Raw genomic sequence first — 25671 nt, forward strand, 5'->3', positions numbered from 1 at the left:
AATTACTCACAAACGGCGGCGCCGCACCATGAGAGTCTGAAAAAGGTTCGGATTAAGAAATATGAACTCGACCAAGAAGGAGTAAAAGCGTTTGAGGCCTTGAAAACCATGATGGTTTCCGCGCCAGTACTGATAACACCGAATTTCTTCAAGCCTTTCACAATCCAATGTGACGCATTCACAACTGGAGTAAAAGGCGTGTTATTTCAAACCGACGAAGACGGCGGGGAGCATCCAATCGCATACATGTCTGCGAAGTTGAATAAAGCTCAGCGGAACTATTCCATTTTGGAACTTGAGTGTTATGATGCGATTTTAAGTATCAGTAAATTCCAACCATACGTAGAAGGTACGCCTTTTAAAGTGATCACGGATCATGCTAGTTTAAAGTGGCTCATGGGACAAAAAGATTTGTTAGGAAGACTGGAAGGTGGACTTTAAAATTGCAAGCCTTTGATTTTCAGATTGAGCATAGGACGCATTCCAGTCAAAGGAGTACCGAAAGCTGGATCTGGCAGTGGAGAGGCACGCAAAAAAGTTACCAGACATTCAGGTACCTGATGGCTATGTATACAAACGATTAGGCTTCCGGGCGGGAGAAGTGATTAGCCAGGACCGAGCTTGGAAACTGTGGGTCCCGGTAGAGCTTATGCAGGATATCGTCTTTCAAGCTCATCACGGCAAAACGGCAGGTAATGGCCCGGCATGACAGTCAGCATACAAGAATAATCCGACACATACGAACTGGCTTCTATGCTCCACAAGCTAATGCAGCTGAGCGGGTAAACCGATCCTTATTGCAAATGCTCCGGGCATCGACTGAGAAAGACCAGCGGAATTGGGACTCCCACTTAAGTCGGACAGCGTGTACGTGGCTTTCACGAAGCGTTGGAATTGGAACCATACTATGAGATGTTTGAAATGCCGAGCAGAAGGGTATTATGCAAAGTTGAGGCCAAACCGAGTTCGGTGTGTCATACTTAAACGACAAGGGAATTCGTTGAACGAATTAGGCCAAGTTGGCAAAAGAGTTGGCGTATACCATGCCAAAGACCTCTATATAGCCTGACCCCCCTGAATGAAATCCGAAGAATCTCCGCAGGCCAAGAGAGTTTGTAAGAATTACGGAATCAGGCTGGAAGAAACCTGCTATACAAACTCGACAACATGACAAATCCGAATCAGACAGAAATGACCATGAGGCCCAAAAAGCGTAGGAATAATGGAGTCGCATGGGATATGCGCGAGATCAAGAAGGAGATAGAGGAAAAACTATCCTTCCTTGAGCTATCCCTCGAGTGGATTGATTAGCTCAAGCATATAAAACCATGGAGGGAGGACCAAATCCAGCAAAAAAGAATACAAGTCCGGCGAGAGGAGGACAAGGAGGAAGCAAACCGCCTCCGGGAAGAAATTAGAGGACCAGCTACAGAGGGTCCATGGAAATGTGGGCTGGAACATCCTGTTCATCTCCCGGTTGCGATTAGAGCTGCGGCAGCTGGGAGGAACCCAAGATCCGGATCAGGTTGTAAAAATAGAAAAAAAACAACAAATAAAAATATATAAAAACAAGAAAGGAAGCTAGCTTCATCCAGCCAAAGCTTATATACCCTATCAGATCATTCTTATTAACTTACAAATAGCAAAAAAATTTAATTTCGTATTATTTTGACATTATTTTTTCGATCCTTCCCTATGGCAGCCATATAACAAATTTAATTCGAAATTCGGAAGTTTTAAAAACAAGAAAGGAAGCTAACTTTGGCCAGCCGAAGCTTATATACCCTTGCAGGTAAAGTAATGCTCACTCGGTGCAGTTCCAGGGATTCCAGATTCAGCGTTTCTATTTAATTTTGTTTATACATTAGTAGTTAAGAATCAAAACGTCTACTTCCTACAAAGTTACAATGAATTTTCTTATATTTGTTTAAATATTCCTATGGAAGCCTTAAGATATAATGGTCCGATCTAGCTCGCTCCGACATATGTACTACCTGCAATAGAAAGAAGACTTTCGGGAAAGTTTCATGGCGATAGCTTTAGTTCGCATAGAAACGGACAGACGGACAGACAGACTAGATAGATAGACTCGACTATTGGTCCTGATCAAGAATACGGAAACGTCTCCTTCACTGCGTTGCAAACATCTGACTGAAATTATAATACCCTCTACAAGGGTATAAAAATCATATCCTAGAGTAGAAGAGAATACAATAAAAACCAACGGAGCTATAATTTGTTTCCATTTAATTTTCCGATCGTTCCTATGGCAGCTATATGATATAGTCGTCCGATTTTGATCAAATTAAAATTGAAATTCGAAAATATTTAAAAAGAGTCATATCCTAGAGTAGAAGATAATACAATAAAAACCAAAGAAGCTAGAATTTATTTCCTATTACTTTTCCATTCATTTTCCGATCGTTCCTATGGCAGCTATATGATATAGTCGTCCGATTTTGATTAAATTAAAATTGAAATTCGGAAATATTTAAAAAGAGTCATATCTTAGAGTAGAAAATAATACAATAAAAACCAAAGAAGCTTGAATTTATTTCCTATTACTTTTCCATTAATTTTCCGATCGTTCCTATGGCAGCTATATGATATAGTTGTCCGATTTTTTAAATAATTAATTCGAAATTCAGAAATATTTAAAAAATAACATCCCCAAAAGTAGAAGGTAATATTTCAAAAAACACCGAAGCTAGAATTTTTTAAAGTTTTTTTTTTCCGATTGTTCCTATGGAAGCTATAAGATATAGTTGTCCGATCCGGTCGGCTCCGACATATATACTACCTGCAATAGAAAGAAGACTTTTGCGAAAGTTTCGTCCCGATAGCTCAAAAACTGAGAGACTAGTTTGCGTAGAAACAGACAGACGGACAGACGGAGGGACAGACGGACAGACGGACATGGCTAGATCGACTCGTCTTGTGATGCTGATCAAGAATATATATACTTTATGGGGTCGGAAACGTCTCCTTCACTGCGTTGCAAACTTCTGACTGAAATCATAATACCCTCTGCCCCTTGCAAATAGTTTTATTCAAGATTTAATTTTTAAAATTAGCTCTCAGCAGAGAAAGCAACTTTAACGTTAAATTCCATAGACATGGGCAATGGTTGTTAATGGAGATTATTTCTTCGAATTGCCTTGATGTATTGAGATAAAATGATCTTAAGGTTCAAAAACGTTTTTACACTTTAAAAAAAATTGGCACCATAAAACATAAGCTTGTCTTCGATGAGGAAGAGGGCGATTTTATTTTGTAACTGGTGTTATCGGTCCTTATTACATTGGCTTGAGGAAATTGTTGAAGTAGTTCCGTTACTTTATTTTCAATATTTAAGTAACCTTGAATTTCTTTAAGTACTTTAAGTTCTTTAAGACATTTTTAATAGGCGTCAATATAAGTTATTAAAAATAGACCTTGCGCATAATATTTATGAATATGTAAATTTTCGGCCTCTTTAGATGGAATTGGGACTTCACCAATCGAAATTTTAATTGGGTGTCTAATATATTTGTTTTCATTGCAATTATAACATTTTTAATACATTCTTTTAATTTTGAAAATAACTTGGGCCAGTAATACAATCTACAGATTTGTTTCTAGTCAACGGTTTTCTTGAAGGAATGTGCTCTTGTGAAAAGGAATTTATTAACGAAGTTTTCTTTTAAAGGTTTTTGAATTGTATAAAAATCTTTAAGTGTACAATGTATTCCGACTGTTACATTTGGTTGTAGATATTCTCTTAGAATTGAAACCAAATTTTCTGGAGTGTAACTCGATTATATGTCTGCTATTATTAAATACGTTAACAGATGCAAGGATTGTAAACCCAGCGTTTGTTATTAATAACTGAATAATAACTCGTTTAAAGGCTTTTATTCTTCAATTACATTTTGGAAACTACTTTCTGCTGAATGCAGAGTATTTTGATCGGACTCGGATGGTTCCGACTGATCGCTATCGGACAAATTGTTAATCCGTATTCGTGATAATGCGTCGGCAACTACGTTAATTGGTTTATCTATGACCTTTGGAGTGAAACTTCCTATTAGTGAATACCAGCGTTTTATTTAAATATTCGGATTTTTATTTTTGAAGCAACTGACACAACAGGGCTCTAACAGGGCTGTAATGCCCGTTTTTCCCAACGTAAGAAATCGATATAAAATCGAACCCTGGATTGATTTTTGAGTTGATGGTCTTATAAGTTGGCTTAAAGATGTATCTTTAAGAAGAAGTCATAAAACTAATTTCGATTTTTAGGCGTGTATTTTTAACGAAGCCATTTATGCCAGCATTTTTGCATTTTTTCTAACTTTTTCAACTTTGACGAAATGTAGCTTCTAAACTAATGAATGGAACTCAATGCAGTGTATTAGAAAGTTGGAGGGCATATTATTACCTGTAAAATGAGTCATTTATGTTTGAAATCGGTTTACCACAACTCAAGTTAGAAATTAAAAAAGTGCCATTAAGTGTCATTTTTTTAATCAGGAAGACGTACCTTACCGGAAAACAAAGGTTTTATTCATGGTATATTTCATCGATTTTTTTTTTAACTGGTGTAAAAGTGAGAGAGTGGATCTACATGCTGCGAGGTTTTTTCATAGAAAAAAGCCGAGGCCTTGTTAAAACAAATTCGATATTTTAAAAACTAAACGTGGCTCCAACTTTTTACAAAAACCGATTGTAACTAACAATATAGCGCAAGTATTAAAATAAAAAAAAAAAATTTCTGTGGACGCAATGGTTAAAAAGTTTTATAAATTTAAAATTTTTTTTTATTTTTAAGAAATTAACCACTTTTTTTTTACAAATTTTATTTTGAAAGAAGAGGTTTTATAGGAATTAATGCAAAAGACATAATATATTATATATATTATATCAAGCGGATTTATATAACCGGAGATACAGATTTTCAATGAGAAGCTACTTTTTCAAATTTGAATATTTTTAACTTAAAAAAAAATCGAACTAAAAAAATAATTTTTTTTCGGTCAAATCCTGATACACGTGTTTACTTATTTTCCGAATAGTACGTGTAAAAAAAGTTTCAGGCAAATTAAAAATGTGACCCAATAAAAGGTGTTCGGTTTGTAAGAGAACCGCCCATATTTGCTACTTATTTTAAATTAAAAATTTCTTATTTTAAGCAATAAGCCGAGAAAAGATTTTATCATAACTTTTTGCCTTGTAGGGGGTTTGGGGGTTTTTAGAAGTTAGACACTCCACATTAGAAAACTCTTATAAGGGAAACTAATATTTATGCGAAGCAATGTTTTGCTTTATGTATTGACTAATTTAAGGAAAGACATCAAGCACTTCGATATTACTGCATTTTACCATTGATATTTTGTTTAAGTATTTTTGTTTTCATTAATTTTTCACCTTGATTAAAATTATATTAATTTCTAGCAAGGTCGGTAGCCCGCAGCTTCGCCTGCGGAAATTAAAATTGAAAACTAAGCATACCATTATATTTGGTTTTTAATTTAAATTTAAAAAATTCCTTTTAGCCTATAAGCCGAGAAAAGATTTTATCATAACGTTTTTCCTTAATTTCCGTAAAAACAACAGTACATTGTCCTATGCAAACTACTTAAGAAATATAATATATAAATATATATATATAGTGACATATCCATAGTTCCACATAACTCTATGCACATGTTCATACGCCCACACACTTACACACACATACACCATCCCAGAATTCACCCTTCAGATAACCTTAGTACGCCACCAGCCAATATCTAATTGCAAATGAACCCAAGCCTTAGACTAAACATCCAGAACGAATCAAATTACGTTATCAGTTCGTTCCCACACTTTTCGGACCCTCAATGGAAAATTACCATGAGAAAGAATCCCCAAAGATTTAGACTAAACAATCGGATTAAGTCGCCGGCGCATTATCAATCAACAATCCAAAGGGCAATTTTAAAACTCACTCAATTAAAGCTAACTCCACTCATAGACAGCTCTAAAGCTCAGAGCCGAGGTATGATCATCAAAGAAGTTTAAGTTAAGAAGCGAGTTCAGTTTGAGACTTGTCTAAAGACAGTCAGTGTTCTTCCAAATAAAAAAATATTGTAACCAGTTTAAAATTAAAATTAAATAAAGTTTTTTTTTTATATTAAACTTATGGTGCAAACATTTTATTGGCGCAGGATCTTGAAGTCATTTTAAAAGTCATCGGTACTTATCTACTAAAGGATATTACTATACGACTAGTTTGTCCTGATCAGCGAAAAATCCGTGAATATACAAAACGACAAATATCGAGATCCGCTAAAGAATCTATGTGTAATTTTCGCACGCAGAAACTAAAATAAAAATCCAATTCGGTCAATACGCCCTTGAAATTTAAAAAGTGCCAATATTGAAAACAAAATATAAAACATTAAACATGGCAAACCCACCAGTGCTACCGCAGTTGTCTGAGCTGCATCTGAATCAGCTTATCGGACAAATCAAAGAGCTACCTTATTTCGACGGCAACCCATCGGAATTAAGTCGCTATATTGCCAGAGTAGAGTACTTACTGCAACTTTACCCTACTCAAGATGTTCGCCAAACCCACATCATCTATGGAGCCATTGAGAGGACCATCGTCGATTCCGCGCAAGCAGTGATCGAGGAGGAAAAGTCGAACACATGGGGAACAGCAAAAGTGGCCCTAATTAAAGCTTTCAAGGATCACAGGCCATACGAGGACATCATACAGCACGTTCGTGACACCCCATACCAAGGAAGCATCAGTAAGTTCGTAAAGGAACTAAAATCCAGATCATCAAATGTACACAATAAGTTAGAACTAGAATCAGATCCAACAGACAAGCTAATTTACAAAAGTTCCTTAAAAAAAAACAATTAGGGATTGCATCGAAAGAAAACTTCCTGATAGATTATATACTTTCTTGTCCAAAAAATATATAACAACAGTTGCCAATCTAAAAGAAGCAGCAATGATTCTAGGTCACTGGGATGCAGATCCTTTTGATAATTATAAACCCAGGCGCAACGATAGTCGAAGGAATTCGGGAAATACACATAAAAATTATTATAATCAAGGGAACAATTCCCACTCCTATAGTTATCCAAGACACAACAATAATAATTATTCAGGGAATAATAATAATTCAAATTCAACAACTTCTCAAAGTTCAACAAATAGAAATCAAATTCCCCCTCAAAATCAGGGAAATTATCAAGAGTGTAGGAGGAACTTAGATCAAGGTAGGGCCCAAAACCCCTTAAATTTCCAAGCATCAGCTTCCAATAATTCTCCGAATACACCTGTTAAAAGACAAAGAGAGAGTGACAGTGCACAGAATAGAATGGACGTAAATTTTCAACAAACTGCCTCGGATACAGAAAGTGTTGACCATATGTCAGAGTAATGATTAAGGGAAAACTTCTTAGAGCTATGATAGATACAGGGTCATCTATCACTATGGACGGCAGTCCATGTAGTGACGAAGCGCACCAGTAGAGTGTGCGAAGGCGACTACTATATATACACGAAGAAATGAAAATCTACTGTGATGGTCCGATCATAATGAATGATACACCTATCGAAAGGTATTGCGAAAACTAACAGGATTGCATACCAAGACTCTAAGAATCAATTGGCTTGGGAAAGAGAGCGGTGAAAGTGAAAAAGTAAATATTTCGAAATTTAAAGCTGTTGTAGCTATAAGTAGCTAAAATTCGGAAAGCCGTAACTTCTATACTACTAAAGCTACAGACTTGTGCTGCATCTCGTTTGAGAACGAGAAAATATTGTGAAGGGAAAAAGGCTGGAATAGTTTGCTAGGGCGGGCCGAATGAGAAAATATTAGAAAGTCTATTTAATGACGAGTGTAATAATTTTTCGTCACAAATGTTGATATCAGAACTTTTGTATGTTGAAGGTGCGATCGTCACTATTTTTTTACCTCGTTAAGAGGTGTTTTTATTTGATCAATACAATGACGCAGAATTTTGGAAATAATGAGGAACAAGATGAAAAATTAAAAGTATTCACAATAAATGGGTCAATGGAACTAAATAAAAGTATTACATTGGATCCATGTAAAATCTGTCCAGTTAAACAAAAATTTTATTTACATAAATTTTCTGAAAATTATGACATTTTAATAGGTAGAGATTATTTGAAAGAAAGTAAAGCAAAAATAAATTACGAAGAAGAAACAGTGACGTTAGGAGATACATTACTTTATATTAAATATGGTGAGAACGATGTAGGAAAGGACAAGACCGCAGTAAAATGCCTTAGTCCACCATCGATTAAAAAGGAGATTGAAGAGGATAAGACCGCATTATAATGCATTAATCCGCCCTTATCAAAGGACCAATCATTTAATTTTGCCATTAATAATGAATTAAAAGAATGCAATGAATACAGATTAGAACATTTAAAAGAGGAAGAGAAAGAAAATTTAAAGAAAGTTTTATTTGAATACAATGACATACAGTACAAGGAAGGTGAGAATTTGACTTTTACAAGTACTATTAAACATTCAATACAAACAAAACATGAAGACCCAGTATATAGGAAGCCATATAAATACCCTCAAACCTTTGATGATGAAGTTAATAAACAAATAAATGAAATGATTGAACAGGGAATAATTCGTAAATCCAAATCTCCCTATTGTTCACCTATTTGGATAGTTCCAAAAGAGAGCGATGCATCATTCAAAATGAAGTTTAGATTAGTAGTGGATTACAGAAATTTAAATGAGATCACTATCAATGATACATTTCCGATACCCAGAATGGATGAAATATTAGACAAACTGGGAAGATGTCAATATTTCACTACCATTGATTTAGCCAAAGGATTCCATCAAATTCAAATGGAACCAGAATCAATAGCTAAAAGAACTGAAGAACTTGTGAGATGGTTCCGAAGCCGCCCAGCTGGGGCATCCTAGCGGGTCGCAGATTGCGGATAGCGAACGACCTCTACTTCCGGAGGTTAGCTGTGAATAGACTGGTGGCAGAGGTCAATCACGGAATCGTGGACGGAAGCCCCAGCAAATAATCAGCCCCGGACAGTTAGCGGGTATCTTGCGTCGACGCAGTACCGACGATGCGAGTTGTTCAGCCGCATCTAAATAGTTGCTCTACACAAACCCAAAAACCCTACACACCACCTACCCCCCTGCCTCAGCCTGGCTGGGGGCCCGGGTCAAAAACTAGCCCAGTCTTGAACGGTGAGCTCAGGGACATGGCGACCCCCTGTTCTAATTACCGCCTTACCCGGGCATCGCGGATCTCTGCCCGGGTGGACCTTCCCCTTCTCCGCAACTCGTGGGATCTAATATGGAGACAACTAACAAAACAACACAAATTAACACAAAGACGGGAACTCTTAAAAAACCCACAGAAATGCCGAGCACTTGCTCCAACGCAAGCACCAGCACGGTCCGGAAGGGACCACATCCCAAATTGGGGGTGTTGGTTGGCAGAAAGCCGGCAGCCGATACGTCCGCCTCAGGAGCAATTGCACCAAAGGCAACGGTAGGCACAGCCAAGGCGATCGGGCCACCCACTGGTGGCAAATACACCTATGCGGAAAGACGGACTGCCGCCCAGACTCTGCGCTCACATGCAAGGAGCAACATTGCCACACCTTCGCCAGAATGGCTGAAGAAGGTAGAGTGGGCAAAGTTGGTGCTTCCCAACTATGGGCAGGATAAGCCCACTCAAGAAGGTGCTCAGACGAAGCGGCAACGATCCCTCGAGCTACCCGGACCTTCGGCGAAGAGATCTAAGGTCCAGCCCTCGGTCTCCTTCGCTGAGATCACCAAGGATTGAGTCCTACTCTGTCTTATCGACAAGGGAAACCCGGAAGGACGGATCCCCAGGAATAAGTGGAAGGCAGTGGAGTCCCACCTTTCCATTATTTGCCTGCGCATGATCCGCGAAAATCCATGCTCACCGCCCTGCTGCATGGACGCGGGATGGTATCAAGGCAGCGTTAAAGGGGTGCATGTCATAACGCCCGGTGTCATAACGCCCGTGGGCGTTATGACACACTCAAAAGTGTCATAGGGCCCGTGGGCCTTATGACACACTTCAAAGTGTCATAACGCCCGCAGGTGCTATGTCACTTTTTTTGAGGGCCTTATGACACACAAGAAAGTGTCATAACGCCCTCAGGAAAAAAATATATTTAACTAATACTTTAGTAATTAATGTGATTTTTTTTAGATTTTTATGTCCGTTTTGGGTGAAATTTTCTGCTGACCGTTTTTTAGAGTTCCAATTTTATATTAGTTTAGATTATTTATATAAGTAAAAAAGTCGTATTCAGGTTGAGCGCGCGCAGTAAACAATAATGCGGCTTGCACTTTTATTCAAACAAATTTTTGTCTGCGCCTTTTATAACATTTTATTGAAATACTTGTAAGTGCGAGTAACATAGAGGCAATGTAGTAATCAGTTGTGTATAATAATTCAGCGATGAGTAATGTGGTAGAATACTTTGCAGTTCAGCCAAATGGCTGACGTGCTAAAATGTATTATTTGCATTGATAGGCCGCAGGACGTAGTTTTCCTTCCATGTTGGCACTTCAAAATATGCTTTGAGTGCTTCAAAAATCTGGAACAGCGTTCAAAAAACTCTCTAATGCTCTGCCCGAACTGCAGCCAGATAGTTGAAAATCATTTACAAGTATTTCAATAAATTGTTAAAAAGACCGCAGACAAAAATTTTTTTTCTCAAAAATCGCGCGATTTTTTTGTAAAAAAAATTTTGCCTGCGGCGCTTTTCCTCACTACAAATACTTGACTTCTACCACATTACTCATCGCTGAATTATTATACACAACTGATTACTACATTGCCTCTCTGTTACTCGCACTTACAAGTATTTCAATAAAATGTTATAAAGGGCGCAGACAAAAATTTGTTTGAATAAAAGTGCAAGCCGCATTATTGTTTACTGCGCGCGCTCAACCTGAATACGACTTTTTTACTTATATAAATAATCTAAACTAATATAAAATTGGAACTCTAAAAAACGGTCAGCAGAAAATTTCACCCAAAACGGACATAAAAATCTAAAAAAAATCACTTTAATTACTAAAGTATTAGTTAAATATATTTTTTTCCTGAGGGCGTTATGACACTTTCCTGTGTGTCATAAGGCCCTCAAAAAAAGTGACATAACGCCTGCGGGCGTTATGACACTTTGAAGTGTGTCATAAGGCCCACGGGCCCTATGACACTTTTGAGTGTGTCATAACGCCCACGGGCGTTATGACACCGGGCGTTATGACATGCACCCAATTATGTCACACTAAAATTCCTAAACCTTGTTAGGTCATTACAAAATGTAATGCGTGTATGGCTCAATCAGTTAGTGTGTCTACAAATCCAAAGGTCCCGGGTTCAAGTCCTAGAGAGTGCGACTTGCGTCAAAAAAAGTAAGTTTGTTTTAATTCCATTTAATTATCATGTACTGTATATGATTACATAATAATAATCAGAATTCCTCTAAGGACCGCGCCTATTAATTGGCTACTAAAACAAAACGAACACACGAGTACACAAGTCGTGTTTTTAGACCGCTCCGATAAAATCACAAATTTCTCGGATATATCCGTAACATCGTCGAGCAAAATAATAAGCAAAACAAATATAAAACAACAACAAACTAATACTGGCTTTAACTTTTGGTTAAACACTTTAAAAACACTAAAAGCGACAAGTTAAAATCTTTAGTCGCAACCACACACAACCAAACAAAAAAATCGAAGCCGGCTAAAGAAAAACTCAAAAACAAAAAGAATAACAAAAAACACTCAAACAGCTGAAAGTAGAAAGCATAACTCGGCCTATTCACCACACTCATAAAAAAAACAGAAGAAGAAGAAAAACATGGTTCTTCCAGAGGGAAAGCGTTTAAAAGAAGCCTCTGGCTCTAAGCGCGGCCGCCCTTCAGATGCCCCCAATGACACCCCCTCACCTTTGCTAATAGCGGCCATAAATAGCCGCTTTGATGAACAAGCTCTGCTGATAAAGTCCACCATCCGCGAGGTTGAGGATAGGATGCTCGAGGTGCTGAAGGAAAGGCTCCTAGGTGTGACCACTGAGATGAATCACATGGCCGATCGCATGTTAAAGCTGGAGAAGGAGCTGCGTTCCCTGAAATCCCAAGTTGGCACTGTGCAAGTTAAACATGATGCACAACGCGCCGAAAGTGATGCGTGCGTAGTACGCATGCATAGAGTCCCCTTTGTGGCAGGGGAAAACTATGGCCTCTGTTTAACAAGTTGTGTTTTTCCACAAACCTTGTTCCTGCGCCGAGAGTTCGCGACATTTTCATGGTCCGGAAATCGCAAAATTCCCTGGTGGACCCTCCAATTCTAATCAAATTAGAAACGACAAGGGAAAAAGTTTCCCTTCTTCGCGCACTGGGTGAATACCGACGAACAACAAAACAACAACTGAGCATACACCTGTTGGGCTTTGACTCGCCGGCCGCTCTCTACGTTAACGAGCAGCTTTCGAGAGATAATTTCATTATCTTTAAAGAAGCCATGCGCTTGAAGAAGAAGAAATCTCTTGCTGCTGTTTTTACGCGCCGTGGGATTGTGCACGTGAAGTGCAGTGAGAGAGATAACATCCACATTATCCAGCAGCTTGATGAGCTCTCAGCGTTCTCTGCTGCTGAGTCAGCTCTCTCCCTCTCCGGATCAGGTGCCCTGCTTGCTGAAGGTACCTCTCATGATCAAAATAGCTTTCGTCAATAACTTCTCCTATGCATTTGAACTCGTTAAGAGTATAGTTTTTAAGAGTAATTCTATATTTCTATTTGTAATCTCTCTTTATCTAAATCTAGCTTGTGCCTTCTCAATTCATATGTGCGTTTCCCAATTTCCCGTATATCTTAATATTAATGCAGGTCAACACAAATAATGAAACAGCAAGCAGTCTGCTTAAAATTCTCTGTAAACAGAAAGTGGGGTTGACGGTTGTTCACATAAATGCTCAAAGCCTGGTCAGAAAAATGGATGAGTTTAGGGAACTATTTGCTGGTTCAAATGTTGATGTGGTCTGTGTTTCAGAAACATGGTTTGTCAGTGGCTGTAGTGATGTCCCTTTTGAATGTGATGGTTATGTATTGTACAGATCCGACAGAGTAACCCACGCAGGTGGTGTAGCCATTTATGTAAGCAACAAATATACTTCGAAACTTATTCAATCAAATCCCATTGACAGCAGAGTTGAATATATTTTTATACCCTTGCAGAGGGTATTATGATTTCAGTCAGAAGTTTGCAACGCAGTGAAGGAGACGTTTCCGACCCCATAAAGTATATATATTCTTGATCAGCATCACAAGACGAGTCGATCTAGCCATGTCCGTCTGTCCGTCTGTCTGTTTATACGCAAACTAGTCTCTCAGTTTTTGAGCTATCGGGACAAAACTTTCGCAAAAGTCTTCTTTCTATTGCAGGTAGTATATATGTCGGAGCCGACCGGATCGGACAACTATATCTTATAGCTCCCATAGGAAGGATCGGAAAAAAAAACTTAAAAAAATTCTAGCTTCGGTGTTTTTTGAAATATTACCTTCTACTTTTGGGGATGTTATTTTTTAAATATTTCGTAATTTCGAATTAATTATTAAAAAAATCGGACTACTATATCATATAGCTGCCATAGGAACGATCGGAAAATTAATGGAAAAGTAATAGGAAATAAATTCTAGCTTCTTTGGTTTTTATTGTATCATCTTCTACTCTAGGATATGACTCTTTTTAAATATTTCCGAATTTCAATTTTAATTTGATCAAAATCGGACGACTATATCATATAGCTGCCATAGGAACGATCGGAAAATTAATGAGAAATATTAGAAAATTGAACATTTTTGCGATTAATAGGAATGATCTGCAAGGGTATATAAGCTTCGGCTGGCCGAAGCTAGCTTCCTTTCTTGTTTTAGATGTCGTAGATCGTCGGTTTAAATCAAAAATCCTAATCTGTTGTATTTATAGACCCCATCGAACAACTGAATATAATGAGTTCACACAGGCTGTATCTAATATATCTGTTGGGTACGAAAACGTTATCCTGGCTGGAGATCTTAATAGCAACATAATCAAAGAACAAAATGTGCAGAATGATTTTAGATCTCTTGGACTAAACTTGGTTAATTCCAACTTACCTACCCATTTCACTAGTACCTGCAGCTCTTTGTTAGATGTTTTCTTTGTTAGTGATCCGTCCAAACTCCTTCTCTATGATCAATTGTGTGTGCCATCGTTCTCTAAACATGACTTGATTTTTTTGACATATGATTTTATTTCTGATAATTCACCCCGACTTTTTAGTTATAGAGACTATAAATCAATAAATTGCAATAACCTATTAACCGAATTTGACAATTATGACTGGACCAGTATTTATAACTTTACTTCGGCACAGGACCAACTCCTATTATTTATTCGACAGTTATTTGAACACTGTGTCCCTTTAAAAACAAAAATACATAAACCAGCCAGTCAGCCTTGGTTTAATTTGGAAATTAAAAAACAAATTAACCTGCGGGATAATGCCTATAAACGCTGGAAAAGATACAAAACCGAAAGTCTGCACATCATTTTCAAACAACTGAGAAATTCAGTCACAAACCTTATCTCTTCTTCTAAAAGTAGATTTTATAACAATAAGTTCGCCAGTGCAGAGACCCCTAGTCAAGTTTGGAAGGATTTGAGGAGCCTGGGGATAGGTAAACAAAAAGCAGTGGCTAAATCAGACCTTGATGTAGATGCCCTCAATAAGCAATTTTCCGAGGTCCCTTCTCTCATTCCACCACAAAATATGTACCTGAACTCAACGACATCCTGTGATAATATTTTTAGCTTTATGTGTGTACGTCCATGTGATGTTCTTGAATGTATACTTAAAGTAAAATCAAACGCCGAAGGCCTAGATAATGTTAGTCCCAAGTTTATAAAAATGTTGCTCCCGAAATTAGTTTATCATATTACCCACATCTTTAATACTGTGTTTACCACCTCAATGTTTCCTGATTGTTGGAAAATCGCAAAAATTCTGCCCATCCCGAAATCAAAAAAAAATAATTTAGACCAATATCCATATTGCCCTTCTTAGCGAAGTCCTTTGAGCAGCTAGTTGCTCTCCAGATGCAAACTTTCCTGGAAAACAATCAACTCCTTAGTTGTAAGCAATCAGGTTTTAAAAAGCACAGAAGTTGTACAACTGCCATTTTAAAGATATCCGAAGATATACGCCAAAATATTGATGACAGTAAAGTAACCCTTTTAACACTCCTTGACTTTAGCAAAGCTTTTGACTCGATAAATCATGAAATTCTCTGTACAAAGATTCGCAACATGTATAATTTCTCGGCAAGTGCAGTAAGCCTCATCCGAACATATCTTTCCTTTAGGTTGCAGGCCGTGGTCTCCGGGTCGCTTAAGTCATCTTTTCTACCCCTCACACAGGGAGTTCCACAAGGCTCAGTTTTAGGTCCGCTTCTTTTCTCGTTATATGAAAATGACCTCCCTAAATGTATCTCTATATGTGATGTGCACCTTTATGCAGATGATGTCCAATTATATGTCAGTCGTCCGCTAAGTCAAATTAGTGAGTGTATCAGAATAAGCATCAATGAGATTAAACAAATTAATAATTGGGCTGATGCAAACGGGCTAAGACTAAATCCAGCCAAGTCCAAATGCCTATTAATATATAAAAAATCAATTAATCTTAGCTCCCTTCCGAAGATCCAGGTAAAAAATGTTGAAATAGACTTTGTTGAGCGAGCCAAAAACCTAGGAATAGAATTTAACTCCACTTTAACCAGGGATGACCATGTTACTAAAGCCACTGGGAAATCGTACGGAGTACTCAGGCAATTATCTTTAACCCAAAATATTAGGATGCTAGTGGCGAAAACTTGCATTATCCCAATATTGTTCTACGGAATTGAAATATTCGGATCATGCAACGCCGTAAGCATGCGAAAGCTACAAGTTGCCTTCAACTCCATTGCGCGTTATGTTTTTAATGTAGACCGTAGGAATCACATAACAAGTCATGCTAATAAAATCTTCGATCTAAGCTTTGAGTCGTGGATTAAGTTGAAAACCTTGCTATTTCTGCATAAACTCCTAGTCAGAAAAGAGCCAAAATACCTACATGAAGAATTGCAATTGGCTTCTTCGGCCAGAACAAAAACATTGTCTGCAAAAGATTAAAACTTGCGATGACCGAAAAGCACTTTTTTATTCAGGCCGTTCGCTATTGGAATGACCTCCCAAACCACTTAAAATGCATACGAAATGGAGCGCACTTTAAAAGAACTCTTTTAAATTACTTGAAGGGCACAAGCTAATTCTAATTTTAGTTTTAATTTTAATTTTAACTTTAATTTTATTTGTTTTACTTTTTCTTCTTCCTTTTTAAATTTTCTTTTTTTTCTACCAATTTTTTAAGCATCTATGTAAAATGTAAAATGAATTTGTTTCTAAATGTCAAAATATTTATTGTTTCTTTAAATGATATTGTACCTCTAGTTCCTAAGTAATTTTGTAATAGTCTTACAACATACGGGATAATAAATCCAAATTAAAAAAAAAAAAAATTAGGAGAGGGTCAAGTTAGGCATCGTCAAGTACTAGTGAAATCCAATCACTTGATGGTTTAGAGATTAATTTTTAGTTTTTTCGTGAAAATATTTCTTTTAGTGTAGTTTAACAGCTGTAACCATAAATTGGTTAACAATCACTAGTGCAAAACTAGTAGCAAATGGACTAGTTGTTTCCGACGACAAGCATATGAAAAATGGACCACTTCGTAACAAAGAAATGGACATAACGTGAACTAGTTAACCTTCTTGACCCAACTAGCATTTTAATAGTCCCAAACTGATTCCGTTTCCTGCAGGGTAGTAGTTCAATTTTGATCAAATTAAAACCGAAGCTCGGAAATATTTAAAAAATATCCCAGAGTAGAAGAGAATACAATAAAAACCAACCCGACGGACAGACGGACATGGCTAGATCGACTCGTCTAGTGATGCTGATCAAGAATATATATACTTTATGGGGTCGGAAACATCTCCTTCACTGCGTTGCAAACTTCTGACTGAAATCATAATACCCTCTGCAAGGGTATAAATATCACCTTGTTTGGTTGAAAACTGTGGGAATGGTTGATGTTTTAATCAAGCAATTTCGCATTTTTCGAGAGTCCTGGGAGTCCTTAGGAGCCGAATTTTAAAAAAGTCCTTTCTTAGTGCACACCTCCTCAAACATACGATTCAGACCCAATTTTTTCCAGAATTTTAGGTCTTATTGTTTGAGCTGGGGGAACATGACGCGAACCGACATCTACTCTTTTATAGTAATACTCGATACATACCTTAATTTTAACATCTGAGTTGGTTTCTAAAACTAGCTTTTGGATAAAAAAATCTTCCAGGGCAATAGGAAAACGAAATTAAACATAACATAGCAGTTACTTCGGAGGCTGCTGGATGGCTTCGGGCTGTACAACTCTCAACTTCTCGCATGTGAGGGTTTGGTGTGGACACACTTTTAAACGTGTAAGAAAAAAATCCAAAAATATATAATTAACGACACTGTCGCTTTCGTAGCGCAAGCATGCCGCCGTGATCCTGCATTCGTAAATATCCAGGGTGTACGTGGTGTTGGTATTGCTTCTGGTGGTCTGTAAGTTCTTTCATATCCGTGAGTGTATACTGAAATACATATACAAAAATTAGTGAATATTTAAATACGCGGCAAAACTTTCAAAACCTTCGATAATACCAATTTTTTGGGAAAGGAAGAAAGGAAGCTAGCTTCGGCCAGCCGAAACTTATTTACCCTTGCAGATCGTACTGTTATTTTCAAAAACTGAAATCCAAAAATCACCCATAGAAAAAATTTGTTTTAATGCGCCGAACTTACCCAGCACTTTCCTTGCACCTCATACACGCCTCCTAGCAATAACGTTTTCCTTTATAATTTTTAAAATTTAAATAAAAAAAACATTAAAATAATGTTCTTTTAAATATAACAGTTACTTTTAACTTTAATTTTTTTAGTCATACAATAACAGTTATATCTGACTTTAATTAATAAAAGTCAAAAATAAAAGACTCCCAAAGAGGTTTATTCTGACATTCCGTAAATAAAAGTCTTTGCCATATATTTCGCTAACAGTTCAAGTCTAAGCTATCAAATTTGAATTATGGGTTGATCTTAATTTTTTTTAAATTTTAGGATATTCTTTAGTAATTTTTAAAAATATTTTTTTATTTTCATATTTATAGTTAAATGTATATTCCCATAAATCCTGAATCAACATCATTGAGTTACCATAGAATTTTTGTAAAATGATGTCACCATTAGTAGATCCCTGTACAGGGTTCGAAAATACTACTATATAGCAGCAATAGTAACTACAAAAATTATATACTATTGCTACGAGAGTAATATCTATGAAGCCTGGAGCAAAGCACTTTTGAAATGCTACAGTCAGAATACTATATGGAGCCGTAGCAATAACAAAAACTATAGTCATACCCGTTACTCGTAGAGTAAAAGGGTATATTATATTCGTGCAAAAGTATGTAACAGCTAGAAGGAAGCGTTTCCGACCCCATAAAGTATATATATTCTTGATCAGGGTCACTAGCCGAGTCGATATAGCCATGTCCGTCTGTCCGTCTGTCTGTCCGTATGAACGCAGAGATCTCAGAAACTACAAAAGCTAGATGGTTGAGATTTTCCACACATATTCTTTTGCATCCTACGCAGCGCAAGTTTATTTTAGCCGAGCGCCACGCCCCCTCTAACGCCCACAATCGCCCACTAACGATTTTAAAATGTGTCTGGCGCCCACACCTTTAAAGATTTCGGAGAAGTATAAATGCAATTTTGTTGTGTATATTTATACCTATCGAAATGTAAAAGACATTTTCCAAATCAGACCATTCATTAAAAAGTTATACGCAATCAAAAAAATGTTATATATCCATCTCCCTCGCACTCCCTTTAGCCGAGTGACGGGTATTAGATAGTCGGGAGACAAACCCGACTATAGCGTTCTCTCTTGTTTTTTTTGGAGCAGAGCATTCTATATGACTATAGTAGATATATTAAATAAGCTATAGTATTTTTAAGGGACCGTAATCATTATTAGTTTTATTTTAAACCTCACACAATAATCACTATTTTTGATTAAAAAATTAAACCTAAAAATAATCATTATTTTTGATCGGAAAAAATAAAAATCACTTGGACGCCACGTCTTTTCTATACCTATTTTAGTCCTATCTCTAAAGATTATAAAATGAAAGACCGATTTTTAGAGGGATACGACCACAGCCTAAACCATAAGAGCTAGAGCAGGCAAATTTTTTCACAGTATCCCATTGGGGGCGTAGGCGCCCACTAAGGTCCGACATGTCCCCCCAGTGGCCCCAAACAGCTCCAATATCCATTTTAGAGCAAAAAATCATTAGATTTACTTAAGCTTAACTTCTAAAGTGGTTGGAATTTCGAAATTTTGATTTTGCAGAATTTTAGGTCTTGAAAGGGCCTAATTAGAAATCTAAAAGAAATTTCGGGGGCTACATTTAAAATTAACTTTTCGATTTAAAAAATCTAAACCGCTGCTCCGATCAAGATGAGTTTTGGCTCTATAGTTATTTTATGGCCCAAATTCTTAAGTTTAATTTTTTAAGTTTTTAACATTTTTTTAAAGTATTTTTAACGAATTTATTTAGATTTCCTAAGTTATTGCGTTGCATTTTGTGGGAGCCTGCCGAGAGAGCGAAACCCAGAGAGCGGAGGCCAAGAGAGCGACGGCCGAGAGAGCAACAGCCAAGAAATGGGGAGGGGTAGTGCTGCAGGGAAAGGGGAGGGGAATGGGGCAATTTAATTTAAATTTGTTTTGGATTTTAAAAACTTAAGCTCCGATCAAAATGATTTTCGATCAATAGTCAGTCCTATGGATCAAATGCATAGGTTTTATTTTTCATTTTGTAGCAGAAGTAAGAACCTTATTTAATTTCCACCATGGAAGAAAATAGAAAATTACTACAAATTCTGTAAGCAAAGCCAAAATGTTTCCAAGTTAAATATCTTAAGATTCGAACTTTTGTCCAAATAGGTATGTATATTTGGATATGTTTTGATTTGTACAATACATGTACAATACAATACATACACACAATGTGTGTTCAATGAAAATTAAAATTAATAATTATCAATCAAATGTGGAATCGGATAATAGTAAGTTACTTCGCTACTTTTGTATGGGATGTCAATCTTTTCGTTCCATTCAAAACAACAAATTTTAAAACAACAAATTCCAATTTACAAACAAGTGTACATTTGTGCGCAAATTAAAATTGCATTAATAACATTGTAACTGATAGAAGGTACACTTGCCAGAAAAAGTATGCGTACAAATATTTTCCGCAACTATAGAGCTTAAAAAAACGTCTTAAAAAAATTCGTAATAATGTCATTTTATTTTTAACATTTAGTACACATATTAGGCTTTAATTTGACGAACTCATTAATTTCTAGCACCTTTACTTTTCCTAATATAAACAAAAATGTACAAATTGGCCGGACTTCGCATCAGAAAAAGTATGCGTACAAATGCATATAGTATTAGAAAAAGCCATATTTTGGGCAAAGTACGTCGAGTTTAGTACGGAGTTTGATACCCTTTATGTTTTATAACTTCAGTCTACATATTCGGCATCGATTGGACCAATGTCCTTGCATCCTTCGCTGTTATTTACTTCCATTCATCGACATTGAGTTTTTTCAGGATATCCTTGGATGCAAGGGTGTGAAGGCGAGTCCTGCCCTCCAGGACATCACAAAAATGCTTTACGGGATTGAGATATACTATTTTGATGGCGAATGTAGCTGTTTTACAAATAAAAGCTTTGTTTTGTGGGCGAAATGTTTAGGTTCGTTGTCCTCTTGGTACCAAAAGTCCTTTTCGAGTACCACTTTCAGGGCGCTTTAATTTGTTGTCTTAAAGTGCATAAAACAACCAACAAAATGAGGTATCGTTTATAAAAATCGGTCAACAACTTAACGAGAAATGGGTATAAAAACTTTCTTATTTAGATAGAAGGTTAGTTTTTTTTTGAAATTCGTATGAAATTCGTGCATTACGCCAAAGCAGTTGTTTGTTTGGTTATATGGCTAGCCATTTCTCGTTAAGTTGTTGACCGATTTTAATAAACGATACCTCATTTTGTTGGTTGTTTTATGCACTTTAAGACAACAAATTAAAGCGCCCTGAAAGTGGGACTCGAAAAGGACTTTTGGTACCAAGAGGACAACGAACCTAAACATTTCGCCCACAAAACAAAGCTTTTATGTGTAAAACAGCTACATTCGCCATCAAAATAGTATATCTCAATCCCGTAAAGCATTTTTGTGATGTCCTGGAGGGCAGGACTCGCCTTCACACCCTTGCATCCAAGGATATCCTGAAAAAACTCAATGTCGATGAATGGAAGTAAATAACAGCGAAGGAAGCAAGGACATTGGTCCAATCGATGCCGAATATGTAGACTGAAGTTATAAAACATAAAGGGTATCAAACTCCGTACTAAACTCGACGTACTTTGCCCAAAATATGGCTTTTTCTAATACTATAAGCATTTGTACGCATACTTTTTCTGATGCGAAATCCGGCCAATTTTTACATTTTTGTTTATATTAGGAAAAGTAAAGGTAACTTAATAAGTTACGTCAAATTAAAGCTTAATAAGTGTACTGAATGTTAAAATTAAAATGACATTATTACAAATTTTTTTAAGAGGTTTTTTTAAGCTCTAAAGTTGCGGAAAATATTTGTACGCATACTTTTTCTGACAAGTGTATAACAAAAAAGGAAGCTAGCTTCGGCCAGCCGAAGCTTATATACCCTTGCAGATCATTCCTATTAATTAACAAATCGCAAAAATGTTCAATTTTCTAATATTTCTCATTAATTTTCCGATCGTTCCTATGGCAGCTATATGATATAGTCGTCCGATTTTGATCAAATTAAAATTGAAACTCGAAAATATTTAAAAAGAGTCATATCCTAGAGTAGAAGATAATACAATAAAAACCAAAGAAGCTAGAATTTATTTCCTATTACTTTTCCATTCATTTTCCGATCGTTCCTATGGCAGCTATATGATATAGTCGTCCGATTTTGATTAAATTAAAATTGAAATTCGGAAATATTTAAAAAGAGTCATATCTTAGAGTAGAAAATAATACAATAAAAACCAAAGAAGCTTGAATTTATTTCCTATTACTTTTCCATTAATTTTCCGATCGTTCCTATGGCAGCTATATGATATAGTCGTCCGATTTTGATTAAATTAAAATTGAAATTCGGAAATATTTAAAAAGTGTCATATCCTAGAGTAGAAGATAATACAATAAAATCCAAAGAAGCTAGAATTTATTTCCTATTACTTTTCCATTAATTTTCCGATCGTTCCTATGGCAGCTATATGATATAGTAGTCCGATTTTTTAAATAATTAATTCGAAATTCAGATATATTTAAAAAATAACATCCCCAAAAGTAGAAGGTAATATTTCAAAAAACACCGAAGCTAGAATTTTTTAAAGTTTTTTTTTTTCCGATTGTTCCTATGGGAGCTATAAGATATAGTTGTCCGATCCGGTCGGCTCCGACATATATACTACCTGCAATAGAAAGAAGACTTTTGGGAAAGTTTCATCCTGATAGCTCAAAAACTGAGAGACTAGTTTGCGTAGAAACAGACAGACGGACAGACGGACAGACGGACGGACAGACGGACAGACGGACAGACGGACATGGCTAGATCGACTCGTCTTGTGATGCTGATCAAGAATATATATACTTTATGGGGTCGGAAACGTCTCCTTCACTGCGTTGCAAACTTCTGACTGAAATCATAATACCCTCTGCAAGGGTATAATAATTCACTACTTTTACTTAGATCGCATTCATTTATTATATAGCTCTACCAGTAGCCTTCGGATTCTCTCTCTGGAAGAATCTTCTAGAAAGGTTGTTTACGCAAAGGTTTTCAACAAAGGCGCAAATAAGATATAAGAAAGTCCTGACAACCTAATTTCCTAACTGCAAATTAATTTTGACCGAACGAAGTCGCTTCTGGTATAGCTAGTTTATTATATTCACTACTTTTACTTAGATCGCATCCATCTCTAAAGATTATAAAATGAAAGACCGATTTTTAGGGGGATACGACCACAGCCTAAACCAAATTTTTTCACAGTATTCCATTGGGGGCATAGGCGCCCACTAAGGTCCGACATGTCCCCCCAGTGGCCCCAAACAGCTCCAATATCCATATTTAGAGCAAAAAATCATTCGATTTACTTAAGCTTAACTTCTGAAGTGGTTGGAATTTTGAAATTTTGATTTTGCAGAATTTTAGGTCTTGAAAGGGCCTAATTAGAAATCTAAAAGAAATTTCGATATCCCCCATAATTTGGGGGCTACATTTAAAATTAAATTTTCGATTTAAATAATCTAAACCGCTGCTCCGATCAAGATGAGTTTTGGCTCAATAGTTATTCTATGGCCCAATTGCTTAAGTTTAATTTTTTAAGTTTTTAACATTTTTTAAAGTAATTTTAACGAATTTATTTAGATTTCCTAAGTTATTGCGTTGCATTTTGTGGGAGCCTGCCGAGAGAGCATAACCCAGAGAGCGGATGGCAGGAGAGCGACGGCCGAGAGAGCAGCAGCCAAGAAAACTGGCGAGGGGGAGGGCAATTTAAGTTAAAATTTGTTTTGAATTTTTAAAACTTAAACTGCTGCTCCGATCAATATGATTTTCGATCAATAGTCAGTCATGTAGATCAAATGCCTAGGTTTTATTTTTCAAAAAATATTTTTCATTTTGTAGCAGAAGTAAGAGTCTTATTTAATTTCCACTATGGAAGAAGATAAAAAATTACTACAAATTCAGTAAGCAAAGCCAAAATTTTTCCAAGTTTAATATCTTAAGATTCGAACTTTTGCCCAAATACGTATGTAGATATGCATGTTTTGATTTGTACAATACATGTACAATACAATACATACACACAATGTGTGTTCAATGAAAATTAAAATTAATAATTATCAATCAAATGTGGAATCGGAAAATAATAAGTTACTTCGCTACTTTTGTGTATACAAATGTTTTCGCTTCAATCAAAATAACAAATTTTAAAGCAACAAATTCCAATTTTCAAACAGGTGTACATTTGTGCGCAAATTAAAATTGCATTGATAACATTGTAACTGATAGAAGGTATAAAAATGCACTACTTTTACATTCATTTATTATATAGCTCTGTTCTGATCTTGAAGGATCTTCCACAAAGATTGTTTACACAAAGGTTTTCAAAAAACGCGCAAATAAAAAATAAGAAAGTCCTGACAACCTTATTTCCTAACTCCAAACTAATTTTAAGCGAACGAAGTCGCTCCGGGTATAGCTAGTAGTCCTATAAATCAAATGCAGACGTGCCACCTTGAACTTGGATTCTGCATCCCGTTAAATGTTATTCTAATTTTAGTCAACATTTAACATTTACTTTTAAATATCTTTAGTTAGTCCACTCAATCTAAAGAAGCTTTGCCTCTTGCTCTTAAGAATTCGGGATTATTAAGAATCGATTTAAATGTCAAACGAACTATAAGAAAAATGTCTTTAGCTAGGAAGAGAAAGCTTGCACACAATCAGATCCTCTTCTTCTTAAGAATTTGCGGTTTTTGAAGAATGGATTTAAATATCCAACAAAGTATAAGATAAGGTTCGATACTGAAATCGATTTTTTTAGAACCGCGAATTCTTAGGAACAAGTAAAAGTTTAGATTTTGTGGACCAATCTCTACTTAATTAAAAAATTAATTTCTTATGGAAAACTGTAATATATTCTGTATAATGTAGCTCCCAGCTCTCAGCTCTTAAGATTACACTAGTTTACAGCCGAAATGCTCCCCAGCAATTGATGGCAAATTCTGTTAGTGTTGGACCCCTAGATCACAAAAATAGCACTTATTTTTTTTTCGATGACACAGTTTTTTTTTTAAGATTTTTTAAAGTTTGAAATGTTCAATTTCTCACTTTTTTCGAATTTCTTTTTATATCTCGGCAATTATCCATCCGATTAGGCCAGTTTTAGTTATATTTTAAAGTCAATAGATCAGAGTTTAACTTTGCCATACAGATAAATATGATTGGATAAGTAATGGCAGCGCAGAAACTCGACAAAGATGAAAAATGTGTTTTTTGGTCGTCTGTAAGTCGGCTGTATATATAGTAAAAACTCTAAATAAATCCGTTGAAAAATCATAATGGGTACAAACTTAAAGTTTACATCCTACCGAATAAAATAAGCCGGATATGGCCCAAATCCATGAAAAACTGGATTTATGGTGGATTTTTAAAGTTCGGATTTTTCTACTTTTTTCGTATGACAGAGTCCAAGATTAAGATTTATCATAGGCGGCGACATGTAAACAAAAATGAGTGGTGACGGCAGCCGGGTCACTAAGGGCCGGTTTCTCGAGTCCCTGTCAAAGTCCCTGATAGCTATCTGTTCGAAAAACT

At 36.3% G+C, this 25671-nt stretch overlaps 1 protein-coding gene across 1 annotated transcript in view; it reads right to left on the minus strand.

Moving 5' to 3' along the window:
• Positions 1 to 25671, minus strand: part of DIP-lambda (Dpr-interacting protein lambda) — a 476056-nt gene that overhangs the window by 46029 nt on the left and 404356 nt on the right. Inside the window, exon 10 of the mRNA XM_070213258.1 lies at positions 17434 to 17773. Coding sequence (XP_070069359.1) covers positions 17610 to 17773 — 164 coding nt within the window. The 3' untranslated portion in view covers positions 17434 to 17609. The remainder of the gene's footprint in view (positions 1 to 17433; positions 17774 to 25671) is intronic.

This window comes from Drosophila takahashii, chromosome 2R (assembly GCF_030179915.1).
Source record: "Drosophila takahashii strain IR98-3 E-12201 chromosome 2R, DtakHiC1v2, whole genome shotgun sequence".
NCBI classification, from domain to species: Eukaryota; Metazoa; Arthropoda; class Insecta; order Diptera; family Drosophilidae; genus Drosophila; species Drosophila takahashii.